The sequence below is a fragment of the Carassius gibelio genome, chromosome B25 (genome assembly GCF_023724105.1).
Source record: "Carassius gibelio isolate Cgi1373 ecotype wild population from Czech Republic chromosome B25, carGib1.2-hapl.c, whole genome shotgun sequence".
In the NCBI taxonomy this organism is placed as follows: Eukaryota; Metazoa; Chordata; class Actinopteri; order Cypriniformes; family Cyprinidae; genus Carassius; species Carassius gibelio.
This window is the reverse complement of record NC_068420.1, coordinates 19,333,946-19,350,095: the sequence shown is the minus strand read 5'-3', so window position 1 is coordinate 19,350,095 and position 16,150 is coordinate 19,333,946. Positions and strand designations below refer to the sequence as shown.

The following is a 16,150-nucleotide window of genomic DNA, read 5'->3' as shown; positions in this document are numbered from 1 at the left end:
TAAACTGTGCATCTGTTTATTATTATTTTTTTATTTTTTTGTCTTTTAAACTGTATCTTTTATATTGAATTTTGAAATCAGTGAGGGATATGTTTATCTCATTTAATCTCGTTACTTTAAAGGAGCAATACAGAAGTGCTTACATCTGTTGTGAGTTAATTTAATTAAAATGTGACATTTATATACATATACATTTAGAATTTGGGGAAAGTGCTTCCAAAATGAGTTTCCATGAGAAAAGAGAGAATGAAGACACCTCCAGTGACTCCAGGTATGGCATCAGCACTTTTGCATTTTTTTATGAAGGTGAATTATATCTCTGTAACTCAGACAGTAGAGCACAGCTCTCACAATGACAAGATCAAGGGTTTGATTTCTGTAGACTTATTCACACTGCACCAACAGATTCTGAACAGCGCTATAAGACATATTTGTTGGGTTTGTTGGATCAGTGTATTACCCATGTTGGCTTCTGTTGCCATGTTCAATCAGTATTTGATGAGTTGCAGAATTTCTGAGATGTGACAAACTTTTATCTAGTGATTGTTTGCATTGGCTGATGTCAGTCAGTGCTGTGTCAAATTATCTGAATCTCGATCTGTATTTAGATTTAACTGAATGTGTCTTAACTAAATAAAATAAATGTCAATGTAATATTGTTCCAGTCATAGTTTGTTCTTTACAACATTTCAATAAGTATCATTTATTAAACAAATACAATAATAATAATTAAAATGGCTTTAATAATTACAACAATACTGAATGTTAAATAAAAGGGGAAAAATCATTAATGGACAATGCTTGTCTGTTTATCAAGTTGTACAAATGTGTATCTTAATATACAATAGTACTGTGTGTGTTCATATATACTATGCATACTTGTTTGTCTTTTGTCACTATCAACAGAAATACGAGACTGAGATCAGAATCTGCAGGACCCAGCAGCAGTGGGTCTATGAGAAGTACAAGATCCATGCCTTTACACCTTACATTCAGTGATGGAAAAGGGACCTCTGTCCCACAGTAAGTATACATATTTACCTGCTGATTTACTGCAGTTCAATTTAAAAAACCATAATGAACACTAAATGTTCTGTAATATATGCAACATATACAATCCACACTGATATGTTTCTGACCATCTTCAACAGCCATTGTAATTACTGTTATTCTATTTTGGCTGTTCTTTTTTTTAGTTCGAGGAGTATGGAGATGAAAAGATTTGCATCCAACAATCAGATCCACATCATTAAAGATAGACCTGAAGCTATTCTTCAGAAATTCAAAGACCAACAAAAAAGCAACATGAAAAAGAAGTATGAACACTTCTTTGAGGGAAATAAACTACAAGGAAATGAAACCCTCTTGAACAGAATCTACACACAGCTCTACATCATAGAAGGAGAGAGACAAGGAGTGAATGAAGAACATGAGGTTTTACAGATGGAGAAAACACCCAGAACACAACACAATCCAATCAGCTGTAATGAGATCTTTAAACCATTACCTGAACCAGGATGTGAAGAGAAAGAGAAAATCAAGACTGTTCTTACTAAAGGCATTGCTGGAATTGGAAAAACTGTCTCTGTGCAGAAGTTCATTCTGGACTGGGCCGAGGGAAAAGACAATCAGGATGTAGATTTCATGTTTGTGTTTCCATTTCGAGAGCTGAACTTGATTCAACATCATCAGTACAGTCTTCACAGACTTCTGCTGGACTTCCATACTGGGCTTCAAGATCTGGACTCAAAGATTTATGAGGATTGTAAAGTTGTGTTCATCCTAGATGGTCTGGATGAAAGCAGAATCACGCTGATGTTCTCAGATGATGAGAAAGTTTGTGATGTGAATGAATCTTCATCAGTGGGTGTGTTGATGTCAAACCTCATCAGAGGAGATCTGCTTCCCTCTGCTCTCATCTGGATCACCTCCAGACCAGCAGCAACCAATCAGATCCCCTCCAAATACATTAACCGTGTGACAGAAATTCAGGGTTTTAATGACCCTCAAAAAGAGGAATATTTCAGGAAGAGAATTAGTGACCAGGATCAAGCCAGCAGAATAATCTTACACATCAGAAGAGCAAGAAGCCTCCACATCATGTGCCACATCCCTGTCTTCTGCTGGATCTCATCCACTGTGCTTCAAAACCTCCTGAAAAAAGATCTCAGTGCAGAAATCCCTCAAACTCTGACTGAAATGTACATCCACTTTCTGCTGATTCAGATTAAGAGAAAGTCTGATGAAAGTGTAACTCCAGAGAAACTCCTGAAATCTGACAGAGAAGTGATTGTGAAACTTGCTGAAGTGGCTTTCAATCAGCTGATGAAGGGCAATGTGATTTTCTATGAGGAGGACCTGATTGAGAGCGGCATAGACATCACTGACGCCTCAGTGTTTTCTGAGATTTGCACTGAGATCTTGAAGGAAGAATCAGTGATTCATCAGAGGAAAGTCTACTGCTTCATTCATCTGAGCGTTCAAGAGTTTTTTGCTGCTTTCTATGTCTTTTATTGCTATTTAAGCATCACAATGAAAGCTCTGAAAGTTTTTGATTCAATGCACAATTTGCATAAAGGTGCAGTAGATAAATCTTTAGAAAGTAAAAATGGACACCTGGATCTGTTCCTGCGGTTCTTGCTGGGCATCTCACTGGAGTCCAATCAGAGACTCTTAGGGGATCTGCTGACACACACAGAAAACAGCTCAGAGAGCATCAATAAAACCACACTTTACATTAAAGAGAAGATCAAAGATGGACAAGCCGTCTCCACTGAAAGAGCCATCAATTTGTTCCTCTGTATGCTGGAAGTGAAGGATCAGACTCTGTCCAGAGAGATTCAGGAGTTTATGAAATCAGACAAACACTCAGAGAAGAAACTCTCTCCATCTCACTGCTCAGCAATCGCCTACATGCTTCAGATGTCAGAGGAAGTGCTGGATGAGCTGGATCTCAAGAAATACAACACATCAGATGAAGGTAGAAGAAGACTGATATCAGCTGTGATCAACTGCAGAAAAGCTCTGTGAGTGTTTAACCCATGTCTTACAATAAAGAGTCCTTTCTGAATGGAATTACACTTTTCTACTCTGTTAAAACAGCATATGCTGGTTAGGTATGTTTTAATGCCTGGCCTTAAGAACCAGCCTAAACCAGCATCCATTCTTTAAAACAGCAATTAAATAGACATTGCAATGTTAATTGTAGAATGAGGTTAAGAATTTGATAATTTTGTGTTCTGTTCTGTTTCAGTTTTACTGGCTGTAATCTCACTGATGAACATTGTAAGATTGTGTCATCTGCTCTACAATCGTCAAACTCTGTCCTTAGAGAGCTGGATCTGAGTAACAATGACTTGCAGGATTCAGGAGTGAAGTTGCTTTCTGATGGACTGAAGAGTCAAAAGTGTAAACTGAAGATACTGAGGTCTTTAGAATATCACACATTCATAAATTCTCAAGATTTGTCAAGGCAGCAGGTCTTTAAGATCAGTTGTCACCCAACACCTTCCCTCTTTTTGCCCAGTTAATTCTTTGAAATCAAGCTGACAAGGTGGTTTGCCTAAAGACTTGATGTCCGATTAAAAAATAAAAAAGCCCTTCTGAAAGTCAATCAATGTCTGTAGATTACACTAATATAATATTAAGTGTGCATTATGTTTTCTTTTTCATGACCAAAGTTCAGCACTCAGAGTTGTGTTTTTAATGTGCTGTTAATTTAAAATATTTAGATTAAAAAAGCCTGTTTCAAAATGTTGTGTTGGATTTGATTGATTGTTACATGATCTTTCTTGTCACTTCAGAGTATTTATCCATATAATTTTATAAGACGAGAAATCCATGCATGCTGGTTTAAAAACAGAGATCAACATTGATTCCTCAGGTATTTGAGAGCTGAGTGCTTCACAGATGATGTAATCTGTTGATGTGTGTTTGTAGGTTGTCTGGCTGTATGGTGACAGAGGAAGGCTGTCGTTATCTGTCTTCAGCTCTGAGCTCAAACCCTACACACCTGAGAGAGCTGGATCTGAGCTACAATCACCCAGGACAATCAGGAGTCCAGCTTCGCTCTCAAATAAAGACACTCAAGTATGTGGGGTTCAAGTTTAGAAATAATGTGTGCAGCAAGAGCCCACACTTCACATCTCTGCATGTACTAATTAAATCCCTATCCTCAAATAATTTATCTATCCACTACAGACATTCTGTAGACTAAAAGTAAAATTGCAAGTTTAAGTCAACTAACAATTATTAGAGTATTATTAGACCCTCTGCTTAATATCTGCTGTTCCCCAACAGACAATCCACTGACTATGGGCCCTATTTTAACGATCTGAAACGCAAGTGTCAAAGCGCGAAGCGCAAGTAACTTTGTGGGCGGGTCTCGGCGCTGTTGCTATTTTCCCGGCGGGATAAATGGCTCTTGCGCCCGGCGCAAATCTAAAATGGGTTGGTCTGAAGTAGCTTCATTATTCATAGGTGTGGTTTGGGCGTAACGTGAAATAAACCAATCAGAGCGTCATCCAACATTCCCTTTAAAAGCAGGTGCGCAAGTTCCATTATAGATTGCTATTATTATGGCGTATTTACCAGGCGCACGGCAGGAGCGGTTCACAGCCGAGGAGACTGATGTTCTTGTAAGAGCAGTGAAAGACAGAGAAGTTGTGTTGTATGGGGATGGGAGAAACCCACCCAAAATAGCGTCGGTTAAACAGGCGTGGGAGGAAATAGCCACAATTGTTTCATCGATTTTTTTTTTTCCTGGTTCTTGACGGACAAACCAATTTGTCAGATGTCCTTATACATATATGACCTCAAACAGGTCTGATCCTTAATTACTACAATTAGCCTGAATAATTTGTAAGCTAGATTTATTTTTTCACATCTTCGTGTCACACCACAATGATTTCCGTCATCTCAAGTGTTAATATTTTTTTAGTGTAACAATTTATGATTTGCAAAAATAACTGTTGCATCTGTGTAGATTACATGAGCAAAGTGTATGCGCGTTGTGCACGCTATACATTATGGTCAAGCATGCGCCCTTAAAATAGCAGAATGAACAACGCGCAACGCGCCACTGACTTTAGACTAGGTTTTTTCTGGTCAGTGGCGCAATTGTTTAATGGAACATCAAAATAGCACCAGGGATTGTTTGCGCCGGAACACGCCTCCTTTTTTGCGCTGAACCGCCCAGGGAGCGCAAGTTCATTCACTAGTTTAGCGACATGCCTCTGTGGAGGGAAAAGCGCGCTTTGCGCGGGTGCAAAATAGGAATGACACATGCGTCGGTGTACAAAGTCAATTGCGCTGGGTGCAAGATAGGGCCCTATAAGTTACTTTGCAAGCTTTGCAAGTACATGTCAGTTTATTCTATTAACACCAACTCTAACCTAACAGTCTACTAATACTCTAATCAGAGTTAGTTCACATGAAGTTGCAAAGTTACTTTTATTTAGTACAATGTCTAAAGTACACTATCATAAAAACAAAACAAAAACTTGTAACTCATATTTCCTGTAAAGCTGTTCGCTAATGACTGAATATATACAAAAATTGTGATGTACAGGTCTGTAAACTGCTTTGTTACAATATATATTGAGAAAATGGTAAGCAAAATAACTGGATTCATTACATTTAAGGACTGTATGTGAATAACTCTTCCAATTACTTTATGTCTGTATGTTTGTGTGTCATTTTAGTTTGGACCATGGAGAGCCTTTCAGGATCCAACCAGGACTGCAAAAATGTAGGTTCTTTGTCTGGCACACTCTTGCACATTTAATGTAAACAAACAAAATTGTACATTTGTTTTGTCTCTCTCGGGGTTTAGATTTCTGTGATCTCACACTGGATCCAAACACAGCGAGCACTCAACTCATTCTGTCTGGGAACGGAGAGGTGAAATATGTGGATGAACACCAGCTGTATCCTGATCATCCAGAGAGATTTAAAGATATTCCTCAGGTTCTGTGTCGAGAGAGTCTGAATGGACGTCATTACTGGGAGGTTGAGCGGACCGGCTGGGCTCGTGTAGCAGTGGCCTATAAAACAATCAGCAAAGAAGGGACTGTTGGTAAGTTTGGATACAATGACAAGTCCTGGTGTCTCTTCTGCACTGTTGATGGATTTGTTGTCTGGCACAACAATGAGAGCCACAACATCCCTGCCCCTTTACCCTCCCCTAAAAGAGTAGGAGTATATCTGGACTGGCCGGCCGGCACTCTGTCCTTCTACAGCGTCTCTGACACACACCCACACACACTCACACTCTTACACACATTCAACACCACATTCACTGAACCCCTCTATGCTGGATTTAAGGTTTTTAATTCTTCACTGTCACTGTGTAAGATCACACAACAGACAAACAACTGAGTCATGGTCCTATGTCTGATTATTAGAAGATGAGATATATGAAGTACAGTATATAATGTATGAAATTAACTACATAAATAGTGATTACATGATTGTGTAAAACTATTATGTATACTCAACCTGTCTTTGTATTGGATGTCTGTAACATACATATACATTTATTGTCTTTATATTATATTGCAAAATATTGTCACTGCTATTGATGTGGAATATGATTAAGGTTAAGGACAGGTTAAGGGATAGTGATAGGGTCAAAAGTATGATTATAGATGTAACTACAGAAATTAATAACATATGTGATATTTATGGTCTATAATAGAGCATATTGAAGAGAGCAAACACACATTTGTATTGTACGTCATTCATGTTGTTTCTTTATCTCTATAATATTACTTCCTACACATATATAATATATATGTACTGCAATCGTAATGTTGTTATTCTGTAGCTGTTTATTCTAACTGTGTGTTGTGTGCTGCGTTGCCTTCACAAGTAAGTAGATACGTGAAAGACACAGTCTCTGTTTCAAGGATTCATTACCATATCATGATGTTGTAAAGCAGTAATTTAGTAGTTTTGGTATAAAAACACTTGTTGAAATTGTGTTGCTCAGACGATGTCTAACTGAGCATGGAAAACTATTCAATAAACTCTTACTTATTACCATCACTTTATTGTCTACTTTCTGAAATAGAAAGTCTGTGTTTGGATTAATCTGCATTTTATGAAGAGTCGCCTTAATGTGAGACAAAAGCAAACGAACCAGTTTCTCCAGATGTACTATTCCTGGAGTGTGTTCAGTGTAAATCTGCAGTGTTTAATGTAAATCTGTAGAGTATTTATAGTAAATTTTATAATGATCAGCTCAACCCTTTTCTATCCACAGAGTGAAGTCTGACACGACTCAGATCAAGTACTTTCAGTGTGTTCATTAATTAATGAACTGTTAGTTGGATTCAGTGCAGTTTGATGAGGACTTTCACAATATATTGCTCCCCTTTACAGAGATCAGATCCTTGTCAGACGCTCCTCTGACAATTATTGAATTAAGACAAAAATTAATTATTCCCTTAAAACTTCAATATTTCTATGTGGACTTCACTCACAGATACCAAACTATTGTCATATTGTTATTAAACCCGGTTCTAACTAATCTACTAATTTACATGATACTAAACATAGCAGAGAAGCTTAATATTATGTGAATAAATACATTAATCATTATCATTTGTACACTAAGCTAGGTCATAACATTATTTCAATGCACAGAGGTTAACCGTCTCTGACAGGAAGTTCATGGTGGGTTAGGATTGGAGCCTGAGATTGAATTGTTTTGAATTGTCTCCATCTAGAGGTGAATGTGCAGCATGACACAGACACACTGCATTGAGAAACATGAGATGTACCCCTAATGTTAAAAAAAAGTGTGCTTATTATGGAAATAATATATCCTAGCATACTTTAAAAGTTTATACTATTATAGAATTGAATGTAATTATTTCAGACATTAACTGCATTTTACTTACTTTAAAGGGTTAGTTTGCCCAAAAATGAAAATTATGTCATTAATATCTCACCCTTATGCTGTTCCAAACCTGTAAGACCTCCTTTTATCTTCAGAACACAGTTTAAGAAGCAGACCGACACACAGAGCGTCTGAACTGAACTGATTCTTTTGGTGATTGATTCTGAACTGATTCTGTGCTAGTGTTATGAGCGCGGGTAAACCGAAGGCTTGAATCAAGGGCAATCATCGCAAATGACGCCATTACGTCGAGTGCAAAAGAACCGATGAACCGTTTTCTTCAACCGGTTTATTGAATTGAACTGTCCGAAAGAACTACTGGTGATCCAAACACCGATGCAACCGGTTCTTCACTCGTGAACGAGTCAGTCTATTGTTCGTTATCTGGCTGGGCTCGGTGTTAATCACAGCAGTTCAGTCAATGTACTGTTTGAGTGCATGCATTACTCCGGGATATTGGTTTGTTTGAACTCAGAGGGCGTGTCAGCCACATTAAAAAAAGTGAACAGCTTAAGTCATTTGTGGATTAATGCGTAATGCGACTACTTTGATGATGTTTCTCTTATCTTTCTGGACATGGACAGTGGACCGTACACACAGCTTCAATGTAGGGACTGAGAGCTCTCGGACTAAATCTAAAATATCTTAAACTGTGTTCCGAAGATAAAAGGAGGTCTTACATGTTTGGAACAGCATAAGGGTGAGTTATTAATGACATAATTTTCATTTTTGGGCGAACTAACCCTTTAAAATTACATTGTATTCATTAGTTTAAAAAGAAGTTAAACACAATTAGCTGAATTTCAGTGTTTTTGACCAATTGTGTAGGAATATTAGATATATAGAATTTTAAAATTACTATGATTCATATTTTTTTTTGTAAGGTGGAAAATGTAAGGACAAGCAATTATGGTAAACTAGAATATAATTGACCAATTTTTATTCAAATTATTTGTCTTGTTTTTAAAAATAGCTATTTGTAAGCAATGATAACATTTTAATTTATATTACCTTCAAGTGTAATATCACAGTTAAAATCAAAAATTTATTTACAATTATTAATGTACAATTACAATTATATATTTTTTTATTATTTGACAATACTTATACATACTGTGGCATTCATTCATTAAAAAATTGGTACAATTCAATCCAGCCCAGATGGATCAGCACCTAGAAAGGACAACTACAGCCCCAGATACAGATCCCCTGTAAAGACCTTGTCACAGAGGAGCACCAGGACAAGACCACAGGAAACAGATGATTCTTCTGCACAATCTGACTTTGCTGCAGCCTTGAATTGAACTAATGGTTTCGTCTGGTCAGAGGAGAACTGGCCCCCCAAATGAGCCTGGTTTCTCCTGGTTTCTCTTCTTCAGGTTTTTTTCTCCATTCTGTCACTGATGGAGTTTCGGTTCCTTGCCGCTGTCGCCTCTGGGTTGCTTAGTTGGGGACACTTCATCTACAGCCATATCATTTATTTGATTGCAAATGATTGCACAGATACTATTTAAACTGAACTGAGATAATGACATCACTGAATTCAATGATGAACTGCCTTTAACTGTCATTTTGCATTATTGACACACTGTTTTCCTAATGAATTTATTTCAGTTGCATTGACACAATCTGTTTTGTTTAAAGTGCTATATAAATAAAGGTGACTTGACTGACTTGACTTTCCTTCCCTCTGCTTTTGTTCTGATAATTTAAGTGTGGAATATTGAAATGCAGAGTCACTGAGATCTTCCTGTGTTCTCAGAACTGAATGTGAAACAAAAGTGAATAAATCGGTTTATCTAGATGTTCCTGTAGTTTGTTCACTGTAAATCTGCAGGGTGTTTACTGTAAATCTTATAATGAGCAACTCAGCCATATCTATCCTTATAGTCTAGTCTGATACAACCCAGAAAATTTACTTTAAGTGTGTTCATTAATTCATGAACTGTCATTTTGTTTCAGTTCAATTCAATTCATTTGATGAACACTTCCATAGAAGCTCCTCTGATAATTGTTGCATGAGTACAAAACTAATTCTTCACTTAAAACTCTCATAACTCTATTAGGCCTATGCTCACAGACACCAAAACTCTTATTTTATTTAATTTTTGTTATTAAAATTGGTTCAAACTAACACACCTCCACCTGATTGGCCTACTATTAATGGCAGATGACCATAATGTTATTTTATTAGAATGAGTTGTTTTGTAAATTTGAACTGAATTTAAAGAGAAGAAACAAACAAGACTCAGAAATTAAATTTAAGTTCTAAAGGTGTTCATCAATGACTAATAACTCATTACAATTGCGTTGTAAATCATTGATAAGCAGTTATGATAAACTGTATGAATAGAAAGAGTGAATTTAACACAATAACTGACAATTAGTGAACCATTTTAAATTTAACATTTTCATTTTTAACTTTTAAATTAAATGTTCTCTCCTGGTGGAATGACCTCCCCAACTCAATCCAGACAGCTGAGTCCTTAGCCATCTTCAAGAATCGGCTTAAAACACATCTCTTCCGTCTTTATTTCATCCTCTAACTTTAACACTCAATATTCTAATTCTATTCTTTACAAAATCTAACTACCTTTCTAATCTTTTTGTATTCTATTTCTATTTCCAATTCTTTTCATTTATGTATATGTGTAAAGTTCTCTAACTAGCTTGCTCTATTCTTTTTTTATTCTATCTGTCTACTTTTTATTTATTATATTATTTAAAAGCCCATGCTACGTGTACTGTGTTAACCTAACTGAGACTTGTTATAGCACTTATATATCATTGCTCTTTTTGTTGTTTTTGATTGCTTCCACTGTCTTCATCTGTAAGTCGCTTTGGATAAAAGCGTTTGCTAAATGAATAAATGTAAATGTAAATGTAAATTTTAAACTCACATTATAATTGCTTGATTAATAAACCTTTGTATTCTTACTTTTTTCACCCAAAACCAGTTTCCTGATTTATATCAGGATACTGCAAAAAAGAAAAGAAAAAAAAAATACTATTATAGAGAGACTGAAGTTCTTTTTGTGGTGTTACGACCCTTCTTTGGCTCTTAACAATCCAGGGATTGAGAAGGGGAACATTAAAGCAGTTTGGGCACCTGTCAACAATATCACTAAATGAAATGAGAAAAACGAGAGACCCAAGTTAGTCACATAAAGTTCATTTAATAAATGTAAAACCATAACTATTTTACATAGAAATAAAGAAAAACAATGTTTACACAAAGATCATTTTTAGGAACTGAGGAGAACAAATAAGAAACCTGGATTGTGCCAAACAACATAAAATAACGTAATCAAAAAGGAAACTGACTAACTTAACCATTTCCACCTACCCCAAACTAAAAAGAAAAGATCAAAGAAAAAGTCTTCACCGTCCGCAACGTTGTGACTAAACTGCTCCAACTAATCAAACAAAAATACAGAGAGTGGCACAAATCCCTAAACTAGTGTGCATAGACAAAATTAAATTGATTTTAAAACTTTTAAAGCTCACACATAAGGAGTTCTTAGGGCAGTCAAAACAGGCAATATTAACATGACAAACTCGCTTAACAATCAAAACCAAAAAGTCTCTCTCCTGCACTGGCACGCCACCTTGTGGGTGTTGTCAGGAGTAGATGAATCAGTTGTAGTAGAGTCAGAGTTAGAGTTAGATAGTTGTGTCGTCATCGTTATTGTGTCATATATGTGTTAGGGCTGTATATTATTAGATTATATCAGGTTAGATTAGTTATAGTATATTGTTATTATTAATTAAATTAGTTATAGTATTGTTATATTAATTAGTTAAGATTTTTTGGATTGCTTTGGTTTTTTGGATTTGGACTGGACTGCTTTTTGATTTGGATTGCCCTTTTGGATTTGTTTCCTTTTTCCTTGTAATGGAGCCAGCAAGAAAGAGGAAATCCTCCCCTGTCTGGGAGTTTTTTTTAAATGGTGGGTCACAATAATGTATTTGTATTATTATTGTTTTACTGTCTTGATCTAATAATAATACTCACGATAAGGCTGTATTATATTTCATGTCTATTCATTTATGTTTCTAGGTGAAATGCTTGCTGTGCCTAAAGGAGCTGACATACAACAATAACACCTCCTCCATGCTCAGGCATTATCGAGCACTGCACGAGCACGCACAGATTACTAACAATCATTATCAATCAAATCAATATTTATCCAAAGTGAATCTCACAAGATCTGAGGATCCACTAGTATATTGGGCTCAACATAAACATCTCTATCCTCATTTATACCAGCTGCCACTGACATTTTTATGTTCCCCTGTATCCTCTGTTCCATGCGAAAGGATCTTTTCCAAGGCTGGAGAGGTTCTGTCTAAAAGGAGGAATCGTCTAAGCCCCAACACAGAAAAAATTCTGTTCCTCAATAAAAAGAATGTGTGATCCTTCCTTCACCCACCCAAATTTCAGTGTTGCAGTTTGTTCCTCTAAATCCATAGTCCCATAAGCACAACACTGACCTAAAACTTGTAACAGTTTAATGCACAAAACACACTAGAAACAATTCTTAACCTTTCCCACCTCACACTTTTCTGTTTGAAATTTTTCAATTTGCGTTATTACACTCCCTTCACCATAAGAACTACACTCACTTTTGTTGTTCCTACTGTCACTATCCAAACAATTTATGAATAAATAAATAGTTTGGGTAATAATGTGGTACTTGTGATACAAAAGTAGTGCAGACTTCAGCACTAATTCGTTGTAGTGTAAGCTAAAACAAATGTGAAAACTGCACTCTGTTGTTGTTGTATTTTATTTTATTTATATTTTTTAAATGCACGTCATGAGTTTCAACAAGCATCTCATATTCTAGCATTTGTACAAGAGAAATTCTGAACTTACCACAATATGGTGCCACTCAAATGTCCTGGGATAGACTTAAACCCTCAAAATGTTATTCTGTCTTTTACTTACGTTTAGTCAACTAGTTAAAGGGGGGGGGTGAAATGCTATTTCATGCATACTGAGTTTTTTACACTGTTAAAGAGTTAGATTCCCATGCTAAACATGGACAAAGTTTCAAAAATTAAGTTGTACGTTTGAAGGAGTATTTTTGTTCCAAAAAAACCTCTTCCGGTTTGTCACAAGTTTCGGAAAGTTTTTTTTGAGTATGGCTCTGTGTGACGTTAGATGGAGCGGAATTTCCTTATATGGGTCCTAAGTGCGCGCTCTTCTGCCGGAAGAGCGCACGCTCCCATATAGCAGAGGAGAGAGAGACTGAGCACAGCCTGATCAGAGCGAGAGCGTTGCGAAAAGTCACAAAAGAAGTGTGTTTTTGGTTGCCAGGGCAAGACAACCCTGCACAGATTACCAAAAGAGAAACAGCATTAAGGGACCAGTGGATGGAGTTTATTTTTACAGAGCATCAACGGAGTTGTGCAAGTGTTTTTGTTTGTTCCCTGCATTTCGGATTGCACATCGTTTATTTCTTAAGGATAATGCAGTCCCAACGGAAAAGGGTCACGATCGTGTTTTGGAACCGCATGCGGTGAGTAAAACTGCTTCAAATATCTCTGTGTTGTTAACTTAGCTATCAGCGCGTAAGCAAATCAAGTAAACAACATGCGATGTTGTCATCAAACTGCACTTTCCACATGTACAGCTTAAAAAAATAAATAAAAAAAAAGGTGACATAAAGTGGAACTTAGTCATTTTCAAAAACCGCTAAGCAAATATATACAGTTTCAGTACATACCACATAGCATACCGCCTTTGCTGATGCTGCTCTTGTTCAATTTCAGCCTCTGGATCTGTGTCACAGTTTCCACATGCTCTCAACTCAAAAGCCTACTGATTCTTTAGCTCCGCCCACACGTCACGCCTCTAGGCGCTCGTGTTTTTCCAGGAAAAATCGGTACAGACTATCTTTCTCTTATAAATATAATAAAAATAAAGACTTTCTGGAGTTCTGAAGGATGCAGTACTACTCTATAGGTACTCAAGATTAACAGGATATTGAGTGAAAACGAGCATTTCACCCCCCCTTTAAGGTGACTCTTGTTTCTTGTCTTTTTCTCCCTCTGGTGGTTCAGATCATCATCACAACATTAGATCGATCTCAAAGCAGTTGTGTTGTTTGTAACTCAACACAAACACTAGCTATCAGGATAAGTATAAGTTGTTTAATAAAGCAAATAAGAGCTTGTTGTTGTCAGTCAGTACTAGGGACAGTGAAGTGATTTTTTTTATTCCCTTCTGCTCCTCGCCCCCGTTCTGGAACTGATTAAGTGTCTCAGACTCCTCCATTTGTATCTAGAGTTAGGAAGATAATTTATTCATTATTTATTGAGTAGTACATAATAATATACATAGCAATAATATATAGGTATTTATAATATGATGTATTAACTCATTTGGTTTGTTTTAACAGCAGTTTTACAGCTTTGTTTAATTTCAATTCCAGAACATGTAATAAAATACAACAACAACAACAGACTATAGTTTTTACATTTGTTTTAGCTTACACTACAAAGAATTAGTGCTGAAGTCTGCAGTATTTTTGTATCACAAGTACCACATTATTACCAAAACTACAGCTTTTCTACTTCAGGTAAGTTTCTACAGTTGTATTGAAGCAAACAGTAAAAGCTGAATGAACAGTGAGAAATGATTATGTACCTTAATATAATTGCTTAATATAACATCTCAAGATATTTGATGTGCCCTATTACAGTATTGCTTATTATACTATGTTAACAGATCCTAGAAAATTAATGTAATTTATTTTAAATACATTCACTTTAAATGTTGATATGTACCTTGAATGAATCATTCTTAATGCTATTATAATTTAAAATATTTTTTTTTCGTGACTTTTTTTATTTATTTTTGTTTCGGTAGTTAAATAACATATAATTCTAAATAGTATTATTAAAAAATAATTGTACTAATATTTATAAATGAGTACATATTAATACACACTGCAAATCATGCATGGTAGTTCCTCTCACAAATTGATTTTGAGTTAACTTAAAGTTTGAGTTTACCGGGAGTTATGGGCTTTGTTTTAGTTTGATTTACTTAACAGACCCAGAATGCACTGAATTGAACTTATCTGAGTAAAAGGCAAGGCAAGTTTATTTATACAGCACATTTCGTACACACTAAAAAATGTTGGGTTAAAAATAACCCAACCTGTAACCCAACTATGGGTTGGTATAGCATCTTCCCATCTGTGGGTTATTGACCTGAGATGATAATGATGATGATGTTGCTCGTACCACTAGAGGGAGAACAAGACGAGAAAGAGACAAGAGTCGCCTTTGACCATGGTGACTAACTGAAAGTAAAAGAAAGGATCATATTTAGAGAGGTTAATTCTATGCCTGGACTTTTAAGTGGCAGCACAGTGCGGTAACTTCAGAACTTGTTCTTTATGTAACCACAAAGATATGTAGAAATAAGTTGGTAATGGTAATTTTGATGGTAAGTTATTGGGAATTTAATATTTTGTTGGCAGAATAATTTTAAACTTTTAAACTGTACTAATTATACTATCTATAAGACAATATCAATGAACCAATGATTGTTGATTCTCTTGCACAAATTACAGAATATTAGATGCTTGTTAAATCATGATGTGCACTTAAAAAATATATATCTGTTTTTATATATTCGTTTTAGCTTACAGTACAAGCAAAGTAGTGCTGAGTTCTGCATTTCTTTTGTATCACAGGTACGACATTATAACTAAACCTATACTGCTTTTCTACTGCAGGTAAATATCCATAATTGTACTGTCACAAACATTAAAAGCTGAATGAACAGTGAGGAAATGAAAATACTGGAACATTTTACATATCTTCTGAGAATACACACTGTAAATGATGTATGGCAGTTCCTCACACAAGCCGATCTTGAGATTTATTTAGATTTTACCAGGAGTTATGTGCTTTGTTTTAGTTTGTTTTGTGCTGTCCCAGAATGCACTGAACTGAGTGGATCTGAGTAAAAACTCATTGTGCAGAATATTATCGTAGCTTCACATTCTGCTTAACAGGTGACTATCCAAAGCTACTGACAATAGTCTGCATTTAACTGTGCATTTATTACACACAACGACTCAAAATTGAAGACACTTGTTGCTAATGCTGTGACCACATGTATAAAAGCAAGATCAGAGTGCACACTTTGCTGAAGATACCAAACAAATTAAATGGATGAAGGCAGAGTCACGGGAAGAGGAATTTGAGTCAGAGGAGGGAGAAGAG

The 16,150-nt window shown here is 36.0% G+C and overlaps 2 protein-coding genes across 2 annotated transcripts; both read left to right on the top strand.

Moving 5' to 3' along the window:
- Positions 1–221: 221 nt before the first annotated feature.
- Positions 222–4,311, top strand: LOC128014060 (protein NLRC3-like). The gene is made up of 5 exons (XM_052597296.1): positions 222–271; positions 1,197–3,026; positions 3,254–3,408; positions 3,990–4,153; positions 4,300–4,311. Exons 1-5 carry the CDS (start codon positions 222–224, stop codon positions 4,309–4,311), a joined length of 2,211 nt encoding a protein of 736 aa, XP_052453256.1.
- A 1,311-nt stretch (positions 4,312–5,622) lies between these two features.
- LOC128013756 (stonustoxin subunit alpha-like) lies at positions 5,623–6,378 on the top strand. The gene is made up of 2 exons (XM_052596955.1): positions 5,623–5,749; positions 5,834–6,378. Exons 1-2 carry the CDS (start codon positions 5,683–5,685, stop codon positions 6,376–6,378), a joined length of 612 nt encoding a protein of 203 aa, XP_052452915.1. The 5' UTR covers positions 5,623–5,682.
- Positions 6,379–16,150: the final 9,772 nt, after the last annotated feature.